The sequence below is a fragment of the Girardinichthys multiradiatus genome, chromosome 10 (assembly GCF_021462225.1).
Source record: "Girardinichthys multiradiatus isolate DD_20200921_A chromosome 10, DD_fGirMul_XY1, whole genome shotgun sequence".
NCBI classification, from domain to species: Eukaryota; Metazoa; Chordata; class Actinopteri; order Cyprinodontiformes; family Goodeidae; genus Girardinichthys; species Girardinichthys multiradiatus.
The window spans coordinates 6,851,172-6,873,806 of NC_061803.1; the positions used below are offsets into that span (position 1 = coordinate 6,851,172).

The 22,635-nt window shown below is 38.2% G+C and overlaps 2 protein-coding genes across 2 annotated transcripts; one reads left to right on the forward strand and one right to left on the reverse strand.

Moving 5' to 3' along the window:
- The first annotated feature begins 497 nt into the window (after nucleotides 1–497).
- On the forward strand, nucleotides 498–2,691 carry rbp4 (retinol binding protein 4, plasma). The gene is made up of 6 exons (XM_047376439.1): nucleotides 498–610; nucleotides 852–954; nucleotides 1,036–1,172; nucleotides 1,267–1,373; nucleotides 1,667–1,879; nucleotides 2,174–2,691. Exons 2-6 carry the CDS (start codon nucleotides 853–855, stop codon nucleotides 2,212–2,214), a joined length of 600 nt encoding a protein of 199 aa, XP_047232395.1. The 5' UTR covers nucleotides 498–610; nucleotide 852; the 3' UTR covers nucleotides 2,215–2,691.
- A 2,407-nt stretch (nucleotides 2,692–5,098) lies between these two features.
- cep55l (centrosomal protein 55 like) lies at nucleotides 5,099–22,054 on the reverse strand. The gene is made up of 12 exons (XM_047376100.1): nucleotides 21,902–22,054; nucleotides 19,921–20,149; nucleotides 19,735–19,842; nucleotides 18,723–18,878; nucleotides 12,701–12,754; nucleotides 11,415–11,562; nucleotides 10,693–10,838; nucleotides 9,317–9,510; nucleotides 8,950–9,073; nucleotides 7,699–7,770; nucleotides 7,049–7,174; nucleotides 5,099–6,877 (listed from the first exon to the last, which is right to left on the reverse strand). Exons 2-12 carry the CDS (start codon nucleotides 20,107–20,109, stop codon nucleotides 6,665–6,667), a joined length of 1,530 nt encoding a protein of 509 aa, XP_047232056.1. The 5' UTR covers nucleotides 20,110–20,149; nucleotides 21,902–22,054; the 3' UTR covers nucleotides 5,099–6,664.
- Nucleotides 22,055–22,635: the final 581 nt, after the last annotated feature.

Here is a 22,635-nt window from a genome sequence, read left to right on the forward strand (position 1 = left end):
ACGATCTTGATTATTTAAGGTTACACCAAAGGAGAGTGGACTCTGGCCCTGTTTTATATAAACACTCGGACTACTCAGAGATAAAGCAGCAGCTGATGCAATTGTACTGTTGACGGCAAGAGGGACTCATGACTTCTGCAAGTTTATTCGATAAATACAAACAGAATGTTCATTCCAAACCCAGGACGGTTTCACTCATTCTTTTGAATTTTCTGTGAAGTTACTAAGTTCACAGCTTTGCAGCTCAGCCCCAAAGACAACAGATAGATCTCACCACCTTGTTTCATTGCATGTGCAAGCCCTAGCAAAAGTTTCAAATATGCACATCCACATTGTGCTTTAGGCCAGGACTAAAACATTCCCAGAAGTTAATGGAATAATATGTTCATAAAGAGGGATTCGGGGGAGGAGGTCAACAAAATGTGCAGAACACACAAATCAATTGGACCAGCAAAAAGAGTTATGCAAATGTTTGTCAAACTGTGTGGGGTGAGCAGGGGAGGTTCAGGACCCCCGAATGTTATTATGCAATAGGAGGCAGCTGTATATAAAGCCAGGAGGACGTTGAAGAGTGGAATTTCTGTGAGGCAGCGCTTCTTTTTGCACCAAGGTACGCACTGAGCAAAGAACCATCTTTCAGCTTCCAAATTCTGATTTGTACAAACTGACTTTTTGGAGATGTTTTGAGGAATTTAACCAGAATCCATTCAAATCGAGCAGAGAACCCCAGGAAAAAAAAAAAAAAAAAAAAAAACTGCCAGAAAGTTTTGACTTTCTCTGGTATTTCTTCTTTTCTTTTCCAAACTGTCTGCACATAACCTCTCACCATTTTTTTCATTTCTCTGAGGTAGAATGCTGAGGTTCATTGTGGCTCTTTGCCTTCTGGCGCTGTGCTGGGCACAGGATTGCAAGGTAGAGAATTTCCAGGTCAAGCAGGACTTCGACAAAACCAGGGTGAGTTGTGAGCAAACATATAATCACTTGTAAAGCAAAATGTATCTTTTAAAGTTGAACTAAGAACATTTTCCCCAATAGTACACAGGGACTTGGTATGCTGTAGGAAAGAAGGACCCAGAGGGTTTGTTCTTACTTGACAATGTTGTAGCCCAGTTTAACATTGAGGACGATGGCAGAATGACCGCTACTGCAAAGGGCAGAGTCATCATCCTCAAGTAGGTTTCTCTTCTTCCCCCCTGGAGGCTTTGCTGTTCTCTATGCATAAATCACTGATAATTTTTGATGTCTTTGTCTCTCTTTGACCCGTAGCAACTGGGAAATGTGTGCTCACATGTTTGGTACCTTTGAGGATACTCCTGATCCTGCCAAGTTTAGGATGAGGTACTGGGGAGCTGCTTCATACCTGCAAACAGGATGTAAGCATGACTTGACTCACAATAAGAATGAAAGGGAAACAAAAATCCCCTAAATTCAATCTGGTTGTGTAGCTGCTGAAATTCAGTGATATCTAATCCCAAATGGGGATTGTTGACCTCAGTTACACTGCTTTTTTAACTGTTCTAAATTTTAGTGTTCACTTAGAGAGCCCAATGTTAAAGAAACCAGTTAATCATGGATCTTTTGGGAGCTTATTTAGAATAGGATAAGTCTTCATGTCAGCAAATTAAAGCAAATATTCTGATGTCCACATCACCTACCCTGCTTTCAGATGACGAACACTGGGTTATTGACACTGACTATGACAACTACGCCATCCACTACTCCTGCAGACTGCTCGACGAGGATGGCACATGCTTGGATAGCTACTCTTTCGTCTTCTCGCGTCACCCGGACGGCCTGAGGCCAGAGGACCAGGCCATCATCACGCAGAAGAAGATGGACCTTTGTCTTTTGGGGAAATACAGACGTGTTACACACAATGGTGAGTCGATTCCCACTGAGTGCTTAGGAACCTTTATTGATCAGTGGAGAGAGGGGGGGGTGCATGCCATGTTACTCCATAAGGTGAAAGACCAAATTAATAATTAGCTAAGGCATGTTGAGTCAAACCTTATAATCAGTGTCTATCTTAATTGATTAGAGGAACACACTCCAAAAAAACTCTTGAGTTATGTATTTCTAGCTGGATACAATCTGACAAAATACAAAAATATAATAAAGGTTTCTTGATGACTCTCTTTAATAAGCAAAATGTTTTTCTCTTCTTACATTACAGGGTTCTGTGAGAACAGTGGGAATGCAGAGGTGTCTCAGTGACACTTTTCTTGATGCTCCTATTTTCCTTTCTGCCAGTTTCGGATTGAATCCCGTCTCCTTCTAAACCCTCCCGTCTTAGCTTCTCTCACAAGAGAGAAAGTAGAAACTCCAAACTTTCTCAAACTCCAAACGTCCACATTCACCATTGTTCAGGGTCAGCTTTCGTCTCCCCAGATTTCAACGTTATCTTCAAGATCTTTTGGATTTTTTGTTTTTCTGAACATTGGAACAGCCTTTTGTTTGATCACTGCCTCATAAAGCAGTGTTATAAATTATCACATGTGGAAATCTTTTCTAACAACTTCACAGAAAAGGCTTTTATACAGAGGCAGTGGGCAAGTACATATTTTTTTAAAATTGTAATATCCAGTAGGTGTGACATATACTGTATCGGATCAGTAGTAGCTTTGTTGTTTGTTAATCTTGACTAATGTGGACTTCTTTATCCAGTTTTGAAAATAAAATATTCCAACATTTGTTGACTGTTTAAGTTCATTACCTGATCTTCATTCCACAACTATCCAACAAATCTGTTAGTGTGGAAATAGTTCATCACAATGCAGCAAATCTAAGTATGCAAATAATAAAAAGCAAAGTATTGTTGTAAAAAAGACTTTTTAATATGTAAACCTTGACTTTTACTCATTAACCAGAATCTATAATTATAAAAGTGTGCCTCATAAATAAGGACTAAATATATTACACTTTACGCTCTAATAGCTCCTCTTTAGCTGAAATACCTTAGACACTCCTTATAGCCATCTACCAGTCGTCTAAGGAAGTTTGTCTCGTTCCTCACTTTCTGCTGTGAAATGTTTCTAGATCTGGGATTCAGAACTCAGCCAGTCCTTGTTGGATCTACTGGCATGTTTTAGGTTATTGTCATGATGCTGGGTCCAGCTTTGCTTCAGCTTTAACTTTTTGTACAGAGGGTTTCATGTTTTCTTCACACACCCTTTGATACACAGTAGTATTCATATTGGAGTCTATGATGGTGAGCAGTCCAGCTCCTGCTGCACCAAAGTATCCCCATATCATGACACCTTCACCTCCATGTTTCAAAGGTTCCCTGACTAAATTGCTGTATTTGATTTCTGCATAACAAGTCCGTCACTGTGTCCAAATAGTTCAACTTTAGACTTGTTCGTCCAAAAAAACATTATTCCAGAGGTCCAGATCTTTACCTACGCTCTCTCTGGCAAAATTTACTGTGACTTCATATTTATCTTTAAGAGCAAAGTTTTCATCCTTGTCTGCCTCTCACAAAAATTAAATGTGTGCCATCATTTTCTGATTGGATAGGCATGCGATTTCATAACAGTAGCAAGAACTTGCTGTAAGTCCATGGCACTGTAGGGTTTTGAGAGAGTTCTTTTAACATCTTACTGTCTGCTATCAGGGTGAACTTGCTTGAACAGACAAAGCTGGGTATGTTGGCAGGTGGCTTGGATGTCTTCTACTACTTTTCATGTAATGGACTGATTTCAACTTATTTTAAGACCAACAGCTGCAGATTACCATTTGAAAGTGGGGAACAACAGAACACCCCCAACATGACAACTTACACTGTTGACGGATTACAGTTTTAAACGCTTGTTTTTGTTGTATTTGGGCTAAAAACACCTAGAAGTGTCCCAATAAGTATATTTTACGCCCATTAAACAGCTGTGTTTAGTTCTTGGCAGCTGCTCCTCCAATGTAATCAGCTTTGACTGAGTTTTCAGATTGTATTTGTTTTTCTCCTGGAACATCTGTTAAGTTTTTAAAAGATGGTGCCTTAGGTACATATTTAAAAAAAAAAAAAAAAACGTTAATGATGAAATTGCCTCATAAAGCTTTGCAAAGTTCTATTAAAATACTGAACTATAAATAACTTATTTTTAATAGAAACTCTTTTGGAGGAATTGCTAACAGTTGTAGTCAACCTCTTAACTTTAAGTTTGCTACTTTTTAATGATAAATTATCCTAACATCCAAATTACGACGAAACGTAGAAGGCCATCAGATGCCAAGTACATTTTCTAGCAATCAGATCAAAATTTTAATGAGTCCACTATATTACATAGCATCAATCTATTTTACAATGAGTCAGAGCTGCAAATATTATCAAATGATCCGATTCAGTAACGAAGCGTAGCACACTGCACAATTAAAAAAATAAGAGCGAGAAAATGTTTTTTTTATTTCATAAGCATCACCTTACACTGAAAGGTTTTGTGTGAATGTTGAAAAATTATCCACTTTTCACCAGAGCCTCAATTAGGGGCACCCCTAAAAATTCATATTAAATCACTTTGACAAACTTATCTCAAAGTATTAATTAGTTATAAATTACTTCCTCTTTCATTGGGGTGTGAATTTGGGAGCTTATTACTCTTCGCCTCTCTTAAAAATGGGAAACAGAAGAGAACATGACTTTAAGTTAAAACAGATAAGAAATGGATACATGAAGATACCCACTCGTCTAAAACTTGTCCATTTCACCATTATAGGAAAAAGTTTGAAACAATTAGAACAGAGACAAACAAGGCTGGTGCAGACGAGTGGCATCTTGGACCAACAAGTCTCCGTACAGTTTGTTCCAAAGCTTCTGTAAACATCTTTACCAGAGGTACGACTTACTTTGGGGGTTCCATCGTAGGAAGAAACTTGAAACCCAGACTACTGCCATCTTAAGTAAAATAAGCCAGCTAAATTAAACATTTGACACAATTGTTTATGTTCTTCATTATTAAAAACAATTATTTGACAATATTTTAAGAATGATAATAAAAACCCACAATTACTTTCTGACTAACCAACAGGGGGATCTCCATATCAGCATTGGGAACTAGTGTGGTGTTTACCTAAAATTACAGCGGTGAGACAAAATTACACCAAAGGATTGTTCTGCATGGAGGTTTACATTTTTATTGCACATTTGTGGACAGTACTGAGCACGACAAAACAATTCAGGAGCACATGTCAAAGAGCACTTAAAAACATCAGCTGTTAAAAAGCAATTCCCAGCTGGCTCTCTACTAAGATACACACAATGGAAGTAAAAATAAAGCTACCCAAAAGGTTGGAGACAAAGCAGCGTCTGTCTGCATTAAATCTACCTGGTCACATTGCCAAGACCGCAGGAATAAACACACCTTTCTCCCAACGAGGAGACCTTTAGTAATCCCCGCTGTAAATAGTTTAGCACAAGGAATTAACTCAAGCAATCTCTTTCCAGCCTTACAGGGCTGCAGGTTTAAAGAGTCAAGGTGGTGATTGAGGAGAGGAATACACAGACAACCCGACACATGTGACCGGCTAAGCTCTGCACGGCTACATGTTTAAGGTTAGGTTGACTTGAAGCATCTAAAAACTAGGAGTGGGGAAAAAAAGTCTTAGTCATGGTTCAGCAATGTTTATCCAAGTGTGTGAAATGAGTTTGATGGGACGGCTGCAGCAGGACTAGGGCAGTACTACCGTAATAAACATATGGCTAATTAGATGCACATTTGCTGATAACTGTGATCACCAGTTAGTGAAGTTGAAAATAGACAACAGCTGGAGTGTAGAAATTTACATGGTGTCCTTCACATAAATACTCTAAAATGGTAAACAATCACAGCTGCACTTTTCTACTTAACACAAGATATACCATCAACAACACAATCGAACCAAAGGTGAAGTTATTAAAACAGAGTGGAAAATGATCCATTTATAGGAGTTTTATGCATCGGAGCATATGGTACAATGGAGATCTGTAAACTATCACATGAAAGAAAGAGGCCACTGCATGATTAGGCCATATTAAATACACATAATTCACAGAAAAAATATAGAAACTTTCCTCATCCTATAAGAAACCCAAGAATAAATACAAAGATAAAAACACACAAAAGCAAAAATCGGAACAAAACAAAATGAAAACATGAGCAAAATATAGTCACAGGAAGAAACCCTCAACCAATTTTGTTCTAATGATCAGTGCTATGGCTTGAAAAAGAAGAAGCAACTATAATACATCGCAAAATATTTCAGACCAAATACATAAAGGATGATTAGGTGTAAATCTGCTAAACGTTACTGAAATTATGTTATACAATCCTAAAAATGTCCTTTGAGTCCCCTTTTCTCTTTATACAAAGCAGACAAAATGTAAAGTTTTCCTCTTGATTTTGTCTGAAATTTGATGTACTGTGAAGACAAGCGTTGTCAAGTCTCAATTTTTTCCCCACCCATTTTAGGTAAAATGACTATAACTATATTCCCAAAGTTTTTGCATACAGAGCACACTATGTTGTGTGCATAAAAAGCCTTTAGCTCAACAGATCTGTATTCTGTGAATTCCCAACATTCTTATCTTAGATATTGTTCAGATTTGTGTCCTAATTCTGTTTGGAACGACTCCCTCCATCTAGCTACCCCCTTTGGTTGATGTCTGAGTTCGGAAATACTGATCTGGACTGCTAACTCAGGCTAAGCAGTAGTCAATGTGTGCCAGGAGTTCTCTGTGGCGACTGGTCGGATAAGGAGCCTGACACTTTGGACACTCCAGGAAACTCTCATCCAGGAGGCTGATGACTTTAGATGGAGATGTTGGGCCATGATGGTCGTTAATAGTAAGACGCTCAAACTCCAGATTATTATATGAACTGGGCTCTGAAAAGCGGGCACATGGCTGCTTCTGAAATTAAATACAAGACAAATAATTCAATTTTATTGCAAAAATGACAACGCAGTTTTGTACAAGTGTACACAGAAAACAGCATTAAGCAAAGTCTAAACCAAAAGTTCCTGGATGTTTTAATAATACAGATACACTATGTTATAAATTAGAAGCACGGACGAAACTTACAGCAGACTCCAGTTTAGCAATCTGATCACGGGCTTTGCGAAGCTCTTTCAGCACTTTCTGTAATTGCTCCTGCATGCTCTGACGATCAAGTTTTTCATTCTCAAAGTCCTTTGCAGAGAGCTGGATCTTAGGAAGAAATGCAAGTTTTGAAACACAGTGCCTTACAAAAAGGCTTTTTATCTGTTTTGTTACATTCCAACCTAATTCTGCACAAACTAGTCTAAGTTCGTATAGTGAAATGAGAAAAATGTCTGTCTGTCAACAGTTTTGCTTTGAGGAATGGGCTGTAATTGCTGTAAAGGGAAGCTCTACAAAGTACTGACTTTAGGAGGGGGTAAATACATATGCATGGTAATGTTTTCAGTTATCTTGTCCAAGTTGTTTCCTTCACAATAAAAAAATAATACACCTTCAAAGTTGTAGGCATGTTCTGTAAATGAAATGGTACAAAATCTCAAGCAAACTATTTTAATTCCAGGTGGTGAAGCAACAAAACATGAAAATGACAAAGGGGGTACATACTTTTCCAAGTCACTATAACTGGAATCATGTCAGGATTTAGTACTTAGTAAAAACTAATAAAAAACGATGTCTCTTTGTAATGTAATTTATGTATTTTAACTACTTGCTTCTAAACAGCTAAGCATTACCTGTTGTTCCAGAGCAGCAACTCTCCTCCGTTCTTCATTTTGGTTGAGGAGAGACTTCTGCAGCATATTTACCTGGGAAGAGTCAATTATCAAGGCAGAAGAGGTTTATGTGTGCAAGGCTTTCAATTGTTTCAAACCACACTGAAGGGAACAATAGTTGAGAGCCCAAATGTAAACTAGAAAATGAAAAAACAAAAAATGGACCTTGTACACAAACAGTACACAATAAAGTGAACAGTGCACAGTTGCAAAGTTATTTTTAAGTGCAGTTCAGTAATATTTGTCTGCATCTATCATTTATATGGATCCCAACATTTGGTAGACTCTTATCTTGACTCTCAATACAGTGGGGGAAATAAGTATTTCATCCCCTTCAGATTTTCTGAGTTTGCTCACAATCAAAAGCAGCCTCTAAATATTTTGGTATTATATGTGGAGAGACAGAATGTTAGCAAAAAAAAAAAAAAAAAAAAAGGACTGAAGTCTGAGACTGACTAGTTCACTTCATGCCGTTTAATGCGCTGCTTCTTTGGACACTTTGTTTTTGCCTTAGTAGTGTATCTTGAAGTATTGTCAAGGTGGAAGACTCATCCATGATTTCTGTTTAGCTCTCCGATAAATCCTCCACCTTCCTCACCACATGAGCTAAGATCTTGCATGTAGCTCCAAACCGAGAGTGACTCAGAGTCATCTGGTATCGTTTACTTTTCCCAATAATCGCACCAACAACTGCCACCCTTCCACCAAGCTTCTGGCTGATGTTCAAGTGAAAATAAACTATCCCCCATGTTCTTTGACAGCTCTTTGGTATGACCTTGGTGAGGGAGAGGTTGGTGTGCTTTAAACATTTGAGTTAAGGTCAGGACTTTCTGTAAATGACAAATCGATTCATTCGTGTCCAAAATGGGCCTGTAATCTGTGGGAGACAGAGTTCTGGTTGTGTTGTAGGGCATCTAATACTTATTTAATTTTATGATATCCAAACTTTTTTTTTTTTTTACCTGTTTATGGATAATTGGTCTCTCCTCAAAATGTGACTTAGTCATAAGTGATGTCCATGTGTAAAACAAAAGCAGTCTTATAGCTTACATAGGTTGGAAACAACTTACAAAGTTCTTTTGTATTTAAAGTTTTGTGCATGTTCAGTTTAGTTAGGCATCATAACAGTTGCTGGACTTTGTAATTTTCAGTAAGCTTTCAAAAAATGAAATGTTTCCCTCTATGCATTTTGTTTAGTTATAGCAGTCTGACCTGCTGCAGAAGTTCAGCAGATCTCTTCTTCTCCTCATCCAGTCGTTCTTCCACCTTCTCCAGATCGGCTCTCATCCTGTCTGTCCTTTCAGATGACACCTTTCTTTTCTCGTGTGCTGCATGTCTAGATGTTTGTGATCCACATAAAACACGGGTAAAGTTTATGTTATTGGAAGTAAACCCTAAACAAAATACTTGTTGATGAGGGAATACTACTGAAAGACTTGATTAAATGTTAAGTTTAAGCTGAAGTTCAGCTTTTCTCGTCACATGTCTGAGTTGTTTCTGTGCACATAGGTAAACTTTGACACGGTATTGATCCGACAACCACCTTTGCTTGACATCAGCCATAGCACACTGGTTTTACCTGTTGCCAAGTCGCTCCGCCTGAAGCTGTATCTTGGCATCTTCCAGCTCCTTGCCCCTCTCTTCGTGTTTCCTCAGAAAGGCCGACAACTCGCAGCACTTGTCCTCGTACTTCCTCTGCAGGGCACACATCTCGTCCTGGACTCTGTGGACCTGCTCCCTCTGATGCTGCAGCTCTGCCTGAGCTTTCAAGGTCTGCAGAGGCGATGAAAGAAAACGCAAAAACAGTTTGTTTTCCATCTTACTTGGTTCTTCAACCCAACTCTGCAGATCAATTATAAAGATGTCTGAATCCAAGGACTCTGGATACTAATGGACAGCTGCATACTGATTTCCTGCTTAAGCAGCATTTTCAAGAGGGAATGTCAATGAATTTGCTCACACTTCTTTAGGGAAAATGGTGACGAGAGCTTAGCACTAACATTTACAGCACAAGCAAGCAGCATAGGTGAAGTAATTTAGAGTACCTTTATAAAGTATTTCCCTCTTAAAGATTTCTTCCCTTTTGCTTTCTTGTTAAGACTTAAATCTTTCAGATATTTCAAAATTTGACAAAGATGGGTGGAGAAAAACTATCCAAAACAATCTGATCCCATGAGGAAATATAACTGCCCCTAATCATAACTACTACAATCAAGCCCTTTTCATAACTGGGAACGGTTCTTTAATATTGCTGTAAAAGAATTTTGGTCCACTCTCGTTTCCAGAATGGTTTTAATTCAGCCACATTAACAAGAACATGTCACAGCATTTCACTCGAAATGAAGTCTGAACTTTGACTTGGCTACTTGAACACACCCTTCAGTGTTTGAGCTATTAACTGACAGACTTGCTGGTGTGCTTTGGATCGATGTCCTGCTGTATGTCCCAAACGTGCTTGAGCCTGATGTCACAAATTGGACATTTTCATTCAGGATTTTGTGCTAGAGAGCAGAATTCTTGGTTCCATCATTATGCCAAGTTGTTCAGATTTCAAAGAGAAGACACATAATGGCCATCACTGTGGTTCACTGGAGATTGTTGCCAGTGACTTTATTTTCCCCATCTGTTCTTGAATTTCTTTCGTTTTGGGATCTTTAACTCTTTTATGTCTTCAGTCAGGTTCTATTCATGGGGTTTCTTGATTCTATAGGTCCGGCAATAATTAAGGGTGGGTGTGGCTGATGAAATTTTATTTAAATAAAGTTTTAAATGGAGAGGCAGCTATTATATTTTCTCACAGGGGTTTCTGGATAGCCTTCTTCCCTTAACATATGACATTTACTAAAGTTTCTTTGATGACCTGAAACATTCAGGTTTGAAGAAAGAAATGGCTGAAATCTGTAAGGGGACTAAAAACCTAACTGGTAAGAAGATATTAGTATTTGTTGTGTTTACCTGCTCCTTCTGAACATGTAGCTCCTGCTTAGCTTTGGCAGCCTGATCTTTTTGGCTCTCCAGGTCTTTCTGTAAACCTAAAAGCAACTGCTCATAGTGCTTTTTCAGGTCATATTCCTTCTCTGTACCTTGAGAGTCGGTTGAAGCTGGTACAGGGGGAAAAATACAGGAAATTCAAATTAGACATCATGTTCAAGAGGAAAAGACTTCTACAGATTATTTTAGAAATGAGAAAAAAGAACCTTACAACTAGAGCTGCACATATATAAATATACAGATATTACAATATCAGTGCATGCAATATTCATATCAAAGGACAGTTTAGGGTGCAATAACTGTTGCCGATTATATTCTAAGTCTTATGAACTTGCATTTTACATGCTAATGTAATATTTAGCCAGTTGGACAGTGTCTCATAGCAACAGATACTTACACCGGACACAACTGACATTGCCCAAAATGATAAAGGTCACAGATTGAGGGAAGCAAAGATGAGAAAGAGAGGAAAGAAATTAAAATAGCTATATATCGCAACTGATAAAATCATCACAATATTTACCAACATTATCGCCATTGTAAGATTTTCTAATATCGCTCAGCCCAACTTACAGCTGAAAGAGTGTGCAATGAACCCATACAATGTTTGCTAACTTTATTTCAAACCCTTTATGCAAACGTTTCTATATTCTGCATAATAGTATGAGGATGCAATTTATATTTACTCTCAGAGCTGGCTTCTGCTTTGCATTCCTGCTGCTGCTTAGCCTGGGCCAGCTGCTGCTCCAACTCCATTGTTCTGGCAACGACTGACTGGACGTAGACCTCTCTCTGCTGATCATAGACCAGCCATTGACCGTTCTTTTCAAGAGCCTGATGGTAAGAAACAATACCAGTCTCATTTAGAAGAAGGAAAGAACAAACTATGTTGAATAGCAGTGTTGAAAAGGCATATGATACATATCTAATGTGATCAAAAACATATTTAAATTGCTTAGCTCTGACATCCCCAAATAAAATCTAGTGTGACTCATAACCTTTAGAAGCCATCACATTAACAGACTACACCTGTGTATTGTATTCTCATGTAAAATACAGATCAGAGCTGATGGGAAGATAAATTGAGGTAAATATAGGGCAATCCTGTTGGCTAGATGGAGCTTTATCTTCCAACAGGACAGTGACGTTAAACACATAGCCAGAGCTACAATGGAACAGCTATGGTCAGATAATATTTATGTGTTAGAGTGGTCTAGCCCAAGGAGTCGCCAACCTTTACAACCCTAAGAGCCATTTTGTTTTTGCCTTTTATCCAGGTAAACAACATATTTTTAGAGCCAAAAAAGGAACATGACTTTTCCAAATGTATATATGTATTTTTTCATACATTTTCTTTAATTGACATTCCACCTTTATAGATAATGACATAAAAAAGCATATAGTTTGCAAACTGTTGACAAAAACAGGCTCTGGGAGGTGCAGGTTGCAGACCCCTGGTCTAGTCAAAGTTTAGACTTAAATCTATTTGAGAATTAGTGGCAAGACTTGAAAACTCGCTGTTCACAAAAGCTCTGAATCTGTGTCAACTATTTTTCAAAGAACAATAAGCAAATTATTTCAGGCTCCAGATTTGCAAAGATGACAAACTTGCAGCTGAAATTGGAGCAAAAGGAGATTCCACAAAGTATTTATTAAGTATAAATGTAGCTCATTACAAATGCCTACCACCCTTTTCAGAATTTTATTTGTAAAATATTTTGAAAACTATGTATCATTTTCATTACTTTTTGTTGGTCTCACACATAAAATCCAAATAAAACCTATTGAAGTTTGTGGTTTTATTGCGAAAAAAAAAAAAAACAAAACAAAAAAAAAACAACTTAAAGGGTATATATCCTTTTTTGAGGCACTGTACAGGGGTCCAATATGCCAATGGTATTGTGTACCTCAGGAATATGAGGTTTACTATTTCAAATACATGAAGAAATGCAAAATGACCAAGTGGACTCACATCTTTGAGTTGATCTTGCACCCGTACCAATTCTGCAGCAGGTGCCTGCCCATTCTGAAAAGAGAAATAGCCTTTTTGAAAAGGTTGAATTACAAAGTACTGAGAAAAATACAGTACTTGCATCTGATCCAGCTGTCACAATGAACATTCAGTTAAGGCAGAATTTAAAATAATAAAAATGCTTGTAGTATATGTGCCATTTTGTGCACAAATGAAGGATTTCAACATGTAATGCTGCTGCGAGGACGCAAAACAAAAAAACCGTTTTCAAGCTGGCCAGACAATGTTCATTTAAAATAATAATAATATATTTTTTTCCCCTTTCCTGTTCAGTTTCCAGGAGAAAGAAAAACCCTAGTAGATACAAAACTACAGATCTGCCACAGGCTCAGAAGTTATACACAGGCTTGCCGATTTTAATTATTTAGCCTAAGTTTCAATAATGCAACAAAAACACAGCAGCAAGTAATGAATCTAAGCTCTCCTACGTTTCAAAGTCTTGGCTACATGACCTAGGTCTACAACCCTGGAGTCAGGTCCACATCATCCATTGCCAAAACATTGTTGGCCAAGTCACATTTCTGTCACTATTAACCTTCAAGCCCGATCTCAATCTCTACATATTCTTCCAGTTAAAATTTCAAACTCTTCCTGACTCAAATTTCAATTGCTCTCAGTTTATTTTAGCCCAGGTGTAAAGACTAATGTTTACAATGAATTTCAGCAGACATGTGGACCATACAATGGTCAGGGTTTAAATATGGAACCTAGAATAACCCAAGACTGTAAGACAAAGGATGCCAAATGGATGGTAGATGGAGAAAAAAAAAAGGAGTTGGATGGACAAAATGGTGGTTGGACAATGAGACAGATGGATGGTGGGTGGACATCCGGATGGATGGTGGGTGGGTGGATGACTGGATAGGCAAAGTGAAGGATGGACAGATTGATGTATGATCAGACAGATGGACATACTAATGAATAGAGCTGCATATTAGAAATAATTAGAATAATTACTATTGTAATGTTGACGATTGTAATGACGTTATCGGCTGACCCACATTTTTCTCACTACTCCACCATTATGAAGTCCCCACTGTTCTCCCCGAGCTTTATGATCATTGTCACTAAGATCTATATCAGGTAAGGACATGAAGGACAGAAGAAGTCCATCTAAAAGGCCAAATACATTATTGGCCAACAGAGATTAAATGCAGGGAGTCTCAAATATCACAGCCTAGCAAATATCATATCCAAGTAGTCCTTTGCGATTATGATGTTGCATACACTGATACTGCAATGACGATTATGATTCAATGTAGGGCATAGCCCTACAGAGAAATGGTAAATGGACTGAACTTCTATAGCGCCTTTCCAGTCATACTGACCACTCAAAGCGCTTTACACAAGAGCCATATTCACCCAGACAGTCACTAACACGCACACATACAGGTCCTTCTCAAAATATTAGCATATTTCATCCGACCAATAAAAGAAAAGTGTTTTTAATACAAAAAACGTCAACCTTCAAATAATCATGTACAGTTATGCACTCAATACTTGGTCGGGAATCCTTTGGCAGAAATGACTGCTTCAATGCGGCGTGGCATGGAGGCAATCAGCCTGTGGTACTGCTGAGGTCTTATGGAGGCCCAGGATGCTTCGATAGCGGCCTTTAGCTCATCCAGAGTGTTGGGTCTTGAGTCTCTCAACGTTCTCTTCACAATATCCCACAGATTCTCTATGGGATTTAGGTCAGGAGAGTTGGCAGGCCAATTGAGCACAGTGATACCATGGTCAGTAAACCATTTACCAGTGGTTTTGGCACTATGAGCAGGTGCCAGGTCGTGCTGAAAAATGAAATCTTCATCTCCATAAAGCTTTTCAGCAGATGGAAGCATGAAGTGCTCCAAAATCTCCTGATAGCTAGCTGCATTGACCCTGCCCTTGATAAAACAGAGTGGACCAACACCAGCAGCTGACACCGCACCCCAGACCATCACTGACTGTGGGTACTTGACACTGGACTTCTGGCATTTTGGCATTTCCTTCTCCCCAGTCTTCCTCCAGACTCTGGCACCTTGATTTCCGAATGACATGCAGAATTTGCTTTCATCCGAAAAAAGTACTTTGGACCACTGAGCAACAGTCCAGTGCTGCTTCTCTGTAGCCCAGGTCAGGCGCTTCTGCCGCTGTTTCTGGTTCAAAAGTGGCTTGACCTGGAGAATGCGGCACCTGTAGCCCATTTCCTGCACACGCCTGTGCACGGTGGCTCAGGATGTTTCTACTCCAGACTCAGTCCACTGCTTCCGCAGGTCCCCCAAGGTCTGGAATCGGCCCTTCTCCACAATCTTCCTCAGGGTCCGGTCACCTCTTCTCGTTGTGCAGCGTTTTCTGCCACACCTTTTCCTTCCCACAGACTTCCCACTGAGGTGCCTTGATACAGCACTCTGGGAACAGACTATTCGTACAGAAATTTCTTTCTGTGTTTTACCCTCTTGCTTGAGGGTGTCAATAGTGGCCTTCTGGACAGCAGTCAGGTCGGCAGTCTTACCCATGATTGGGGTTTGGAGTGATGAACCAGGCTGGGAGTTTTAAAGGCCTCAGGAATCTTTTGCAGGTGTTTAGAGTTAACTCGTTGATTCAGATGATTAGGTTCATAGCTCGTTTAGAAACCCTTTTAATGATATGCTAATTTTGTGAGATAGGAATTTTGGGTTTTCATGAGCTGTATGCCAAAATCATCCATATTAAGACAATAAAAGACCTGAAATATTTCAGTTAGTGTGCAATGAATCTAAAATATATGAATGTTAAATTTTCATCATGACATTATGGAAAATAATGAACTTTATCACAATATGCTAATATTTTGAGAAGGACCTGTATATACATCGCTACGCAGATCGGTAGGCAATTTGAGGCTAATGGGTGGAAATATGGGAGGTACACATTGGTGGAAATAGGAACAGCTGATAGACGGCTGGATGGAAGGACGAGTGGATAAACCAGCATGGACAGATGGATGGTTGATGGACATACAGATGAAAAAAGTGATTGACAAACCAACAGACAGACAAGCAAACCGATGGATGGATGAGTAATTGGCAAACCAGGGGGCAGTCCATATATAGAGCTGGAAAAGACTTAAATTACCAACTTTTCTAGACTGTTAAGGAACCTCAGACCGTATGCCTGAAAAGACTTCTGGCTCTTATAAAACCAGGTAATCATCATTAGCTTGGCTGTCCACTTAAATTTAAATGTACAACCATAAGCTGATGCATCTGTGCTATTAGAAGGAACAGCAGAGATTGCTTGATTTGTTGAATATTTCCAAGGAGATGGAACAGGACAAGGACCTGGGAAATGGCACTGGGTAAATACATTAAGAAATCTACTTGTAGCAGTAGCTATTTAGGTTTGTTGTCATATCATCAACAACAGCTATATCAAGGCAGTAGAGTAATAAATAAGATTATTTCACACGTTAGATAAAAAAATTAAGTTACAAAAGGTTTAAACAAGATTCCTTTAATTAAAAATAACCCAAACGTTATTTAGCGTACCTTATTAAAAACATATTCCAGACTATGTTCCTAATAAATTTAAGGCCTTGTGATGAAATCTGCTTGCTGCAGCAGCTGAGAAGCAAATGTATAACTTCAACATGCTTGTTTCCATTATTTGACAGTAGACTGTGGTTAAAAATATTACGTCTAAATGAGGACCAGGGTCAGGTTTTTATTTAGTAATCCCAAACATTAGAAGTCACATTCAACATAGAGACATTTCAGTCAGTCACATTTTCACTGCCAGGGTTTGTTTTTAATGAAAGCAGTGCACATCACCTGAAATGCCCTCCCATCTCACAAATAAAGCACCCATTTCTGTTGCTTTAACAGAACAATGAAGCAAACTATGTAATAATTCCAAAAAATGGGACACATGTAGTTCCGCTCATTTATATCTACGCTTTGCACTTTAATGCTTTGGTCTAAGAATTGACGTGAAGCAAACGTCTTCCATCAAAGACATAAAGCACCCTGGTGGCTTTTAAGCATAAAAAAAAATGAAAGCTTTCTTTTTAATACAGGGATAAACATCTTTAAAAAACTGAAATCACAACAGCAGCTTTTTTTTCAAGCTCCATTTGTACAATAAATAGACGTAAACAAGAAAATTACTAATCAAGTAACATCATGGGTGAAAAAGCCCATTTTCCCTGATAAAAGCCTCTTCAAATGAGCTCATAAGTTTTTGTATGATATAGCTAAATCTTTTTATATTCCTTAAGGCCCGGCATGTAATTTTGTCTATGCTTCCTTACATGCGAAGAAGAAGCTTGATGGCAGCTTCAGAGCTAATGCTGCAGCGGTAGGTCTACAGTTAGAAAGTGGCTACAACAGATTCATTTTTATTCCTTCCATAAACAGGGTTACACTGCTGATGGCAGATATGATGGCTGATGTATTTCTGGGAAGTAAATCTGGGAAGTAAATCCTTGATTTTAAAATAGTGAGGAGGCTCCAGGGAGAAGGTGATGGCAGCAGTCTGGGAAAACTGAGATTAAACACTGCCACCTGATGGACAAAAGAGGAGCTGCAGTTCCCCAACAAATCATTTTATCTATCAGTCACTTATGAAAATGATATTAGTTAACGTACTTAAAAAAAAAAAAAAAAAAATGGCAGCTCTCAGAGTTTTTACATCGTTTATAAGAAATATTTTGAATAGATCTGTTCCATGACAAAAGACAAAACAGAGGTGTATTTGGGACGTTCTTGTCTTCTAAAAGATATACTAAATATGAAGGGAATATTTAGCAGGATGGAAATGATATTAGAGGTAGAAAACAAAAGCTGTTGGATGATTTATTTCTATTTAAATTGGGGAATATTCTGTCAGAGGTTGAATATATTCTGCACATTTTCCATGTCAAACTTTAGAATTTTTTCTAAACTTACATTGTCAGAAATCTCAGTCATTTTTGTCAAATCCAAGTAAAAATACAAAAGTTCTCCACAGATTTAAAGCTAACATCACTACAGTGCTCATGTCTTAAATATGAAAACTATAACTACAGACTGTAGATAGCGAACAGACAAAAGAGCATATTTTGGCAAATATGACTTAAGCAACTATGCAATTAGGCTAACGAAATGGACTGATCGATAAACAGATTTAAGAACAAAAGTACCATTTATTTGTCTAGCCAAAGGCATATTTTCTATCTCTGTCCCAGGAAAGCGTTTTTCTACGCAATAATGCTGCTTAATCATTATCATAAAACATCATCTTCAGTTACCTTGGGCGGATGAATATGACCTTAACAAAACAGGATTAGGAATAAAATGTGGAAATACAAATGTTTTTACTTTTATGGGTGGCTGGACAAATGGAGATACAGACGAACAGACTGATGGACCGACAGGGAGATAGAGGGATAGACTGATGCATGGAGGGGTAGATGGATAACAAAAGATAGCTTGGCAGAGGGACAGATGGATGGATGGTAGAAAAGACAGATGGACAGAAAAATAGCAGGATATATGGACAGATAAAGATATAGATGCATAAAAGGATGGAGTGAAAGACGGATTACCAGAGAGATAGACAGACGGATTCAACATTTGACCCTTTTATTGTTCATTATCTCTACAGACCTGGAAATCACCTAAAATTTCAAACTTTTCTAGACTTCATAGGATCCCTGATTGCCAACTACTCAACAAGCTCTGTTTGTCTGGGTTTTCTGAAAAGAACCAACACTGAAAGAGATCAGGGTTACCTCTGATCATTTCCATCACTGTTAAATTCTTTTTTAAACTTAGGAGACATTCTACTGGCAGACTAGCCATTATACAATTTAAAGTCACAAACACTTGTTCAGACAAATTTAAAGATCAGCTAAATCATTTCCATAGAACAAAAAAAGCAACCAGATGATGTCAAGAAGAGATGTCTCTTCCTGACTAATTAGAACATCTTGACGGGTAGCAGAGTTTTAAGGTCAGCTTACCGTGGCCTGTGCTTCCAGGGACTGACAACGAGCAGAAACTGAGGCCAGCTTGTTTTGCAGATTCTCCGTTTCCTGTGACAAGCTCTGGAACATTGCGTCTCTCTGCTCTGCCTCTCTCCTGCGCTGCTCCAGCTGGGCCTGGAGCGACACCACCACCTAAAATCGCATAACAACAAAAAGAAAAAGGGGGGAAAAAAACAGCAAGCTGAGAAGCCTGTATGGCTTCGCAATCTTTTTAACCTTCTCGTTTAACTCAAAAAAATTTAAATTTGTTTTTATGTCTTCTGTGCAATTATCCTCCTCTCATAATTGACGTTGCGTGGCTGGAAGTCTGGTGGCATTAGCCACTTGCATGTCTGCTGATGAAACTTAATGAGGAGGATGCAAGCATGATTAATGTCTGGGCAAAACAAAACGCTGACATTCCATTTACCAGCATGTCATCTGTGAGTTTGGTCTGCTGCCACTCTGACCACACTAAATTAGAGTAATTTCTGCAACAATGGAAGACGTATTACACAAGGACAAGCAACAGCGGAGCACGTTTTTACACCAGTGTCAAACAGCAGCATGACATGAATGCAAATACATACAGACAGCAGCCACAGACAAACAGTTATAAGTGTCAAACGAACAGAATATAACGGTGCGCATTGGTATGCAGCTTCTGCCGGTTGTCTAAACTTCACTTTGCAGAGCTGCTGTCAAAGCGGGATAGAAGCCATTTTCTCATCTGTTTGTGGCACCTCATTGGAATTCCAGGATGTTTTTTGTTCCTCACTCTGTCAGTTTTCCCACATGACCCCGATACAATACTGGTGAAAAATAAAATAAATAAAAATAAAGAGTGCTACATAAGACACTGCTGTGGGCATCTTCTCATTTAAGCAGGACGTAAGTAATGCCTTGGCGTGTCCATGTATTTCCATATACATGCGTAGAGGTGTCTTATTGATGGATAATGGAATAAATGTGATTTTGAAAACATTTCTCCAGAGCTAAGTGTGCATACCTCTCCTCCTTTAGCTGACAGCTGTTGTCTTAGAGTTTCCAGTTCCTGCTCTTTAACCAGCAGCTGCTGATTGTTCCTCTCACGCAGTGTCTCGAGGGAAAGAATCCTCTAGAGAAAACAAACACATATATATTAAATAAATAAATAAATAGCATTGACTTAAATCAGTAAAAGTACACCCCCTACCTCCAGCAGTTTGCTCTTGTCCGAGTCAGGTGGCTTGATGTGCCGTTTGGCCAGCTCGTCAATCTTTTTCCTCAAGTGAGCGTTCTCCTTCCGGACCTTCTCCAGCTCTGCCTCAGCCTTTGAGCCAGAGCTGTTGGATTTAAATCCCAATTTGGAGACAAGGGTTTCTTTGGCACCTTTAGATGCCATGGCTTTCGTTGTCAATATCACAGCAGTAAGGTGGAGTGTTCTAAAACAGACAAATCATTTCAAGAGGCCATAATGCTTTGATTTTAATCGAATAATTTGTACAAAATGAGAGTAGCCATTTTGATGTAAGTGGCAGTAAATATTGACATTACTCTGTGCAGCTACTACTGGTTATTGAATCTATTGTGACCACATCTTATTTGGTGTTGCTCATTTCACCCATTCGCCAGTTTGTACTCGTGTAATTGTGGTCGTTTAGTCCCCAACAGTTTTGGGGTCCGAAATGGAGTCGTCTGCTATGAGATGTTTCCTACCATGGTTGCAAAATTTTCAAATTTTCAGAGTTGTAAATGTTTCATTTAAAATCCCTGTTAAAAGATTTTAAATATAGTCAGGGAATTAATGTTTTTGCACAAGTTGAATACAGACTGCATGCTGATATACTTGAGTCTATCTAGGTTTATTCCTCAATCACAGGTACAAAGCCCTCTATTTACAGCAGGGGTACAGCCTTGACATGTGTTGTGCATTCTTAAATCATATTCACAGAAAATGTATAGAATGTCAGGAAGAGACTTTATGGAGGCCCCTTCACCTGTAGTGTCCATCATCCTCTAAATCCAACAATCATCAGCTGCCTTGAACATGGAGGATGTTGTTGAGCCCTTTAAAAGGTCAGGGTCAGAATACTATTTTATTTAACAATCCTGTTTTTCTTGTTTAATAACAGAAATCATTGTTTAATAAAAATTAAAACTTGACAAAGTTCTATTTACAAAAAAGTGTTGAAATTCAATATGTTTTACACCCATGTCCACCTAAGAAAAAATCTGTTTTTTTTTTAAATAGGCGGACATGGGTGTAAAAACGTTTTTAGAAAACATACAATAAAAATATATTGAACATATTTATGATCAGCCGTGTGTATAATTCATGAAATTATTTACCAGCAAAGAAAAATATACAGTTACATCTTGGTTTAAGAACATGGGGACAAAAATTATTTGTTCATAGTAACAAACTGGACGTAAGATGGGTCAAAAATTGGGGAAACCTGACATTGATGTTTTTGGATTGTGAGAAAAAGCTGTAAAACCCCGAGAGAACCCAAGCATGCACTGGGAGAACATGCAAACACCATGCAGAGACACCCCAGGTGCCGGGATTCAACCCTTGACCTTCTTCCTGCAATGCAACACTGCTACCAACTGCCACAGTTTCCATTTACGAACACCATGACCCAAAGAAAAAATGCATCGAATGAGGAACACAATAGAATATAGATTGCAGATGTACCTATTGCACATATAGTGTTGATAATTTAGCATATCTATGACAGTCATAAATGTGTTGATTTTTAAACTGGACCCAAAACTGATTGATGGCCAGGCAATGCAGTGAAATTGAGCTTTTGGGACTTTCAGAAATAGAATAAGGTTTCACAGATCTTAAGCAATAATAAAAAAAAAAAAATAAAAAAAAAACCTTGCTTTTTTAAAGTTGTTTAATTACACCGGGTTTTAAGTGCTTTGGAGACACAGAAAAGGCACAGAAACATCTAAATAAAGTAAACAGCTTAGTTTGCCTCAAAACAAAACGCCCTCTACAATGTTGCCAAACCGGAATCAATATTAGCTTTGTTACAAATATCTTCGATTACAATTTACAGAAAAGAAAAATTGACAGTTCATTGTTCTATGTTTAACTGGAACCTAATCATTTCTAACTTCAACTCCCAGGTAGGAGCGAACAAATGTTAGCGACTCAAAAACCACAAATATAGAACACTTACAGACAAAAACAGCAGAAGAAAACGGCTGTGGTTCACTCTGCTGGTGACAAGACCGTTGCTCAAACACTTTCATTTCCTCAAGTTTGAATAGAAGCGCGGTGACGTCATATCCGTGACGAAGTGGTAGGTGCGAATGCTCGCAGGTCCCAGCGTGTGCCGGTGTGTGAAGTGTTGGGCGGTGCGTTAGATGAAAAGGTATCAAATGTAACCAAAACTTTAGGTTGAACGCGCATTTTTTGTGTTTGTTATGTGCTATAACATACAATACAATATTCAGCGACTTTTAACACCTAAATCAAATATTATATCACAGTAGTGGATGTAATATTTGTTATTCCAGTGAATAAGAGTAATTAAAATACCTAAATAAACACTGAAATGTGATTTTGAATATTAAATTGTTTTCTTTAAATTATGGCCTTTCTCATTTAATTATGTTTTTAGCAATTTATTGATACATGGACATTCTAACAGCTAAATGTATTTGTATAGGCTTAGGTTAACCAATGCATTGTTAGGGTCTATTTGATGAACCACAGTTGTGGTTTAAATTATTTCATAGTTAACTGTCTCACAGGAGTCAATAAACATATTAGGTAAAATGCTGAAATAATTTTATAGGATTTAAAACAAGTCAATTAAAAATTTTATTATTTGAATTCTAATTCAATCATTTAATTGTGTATTGACACATTTGAATGATCACAGGTATATGTATTTGTTCAATGTATTTA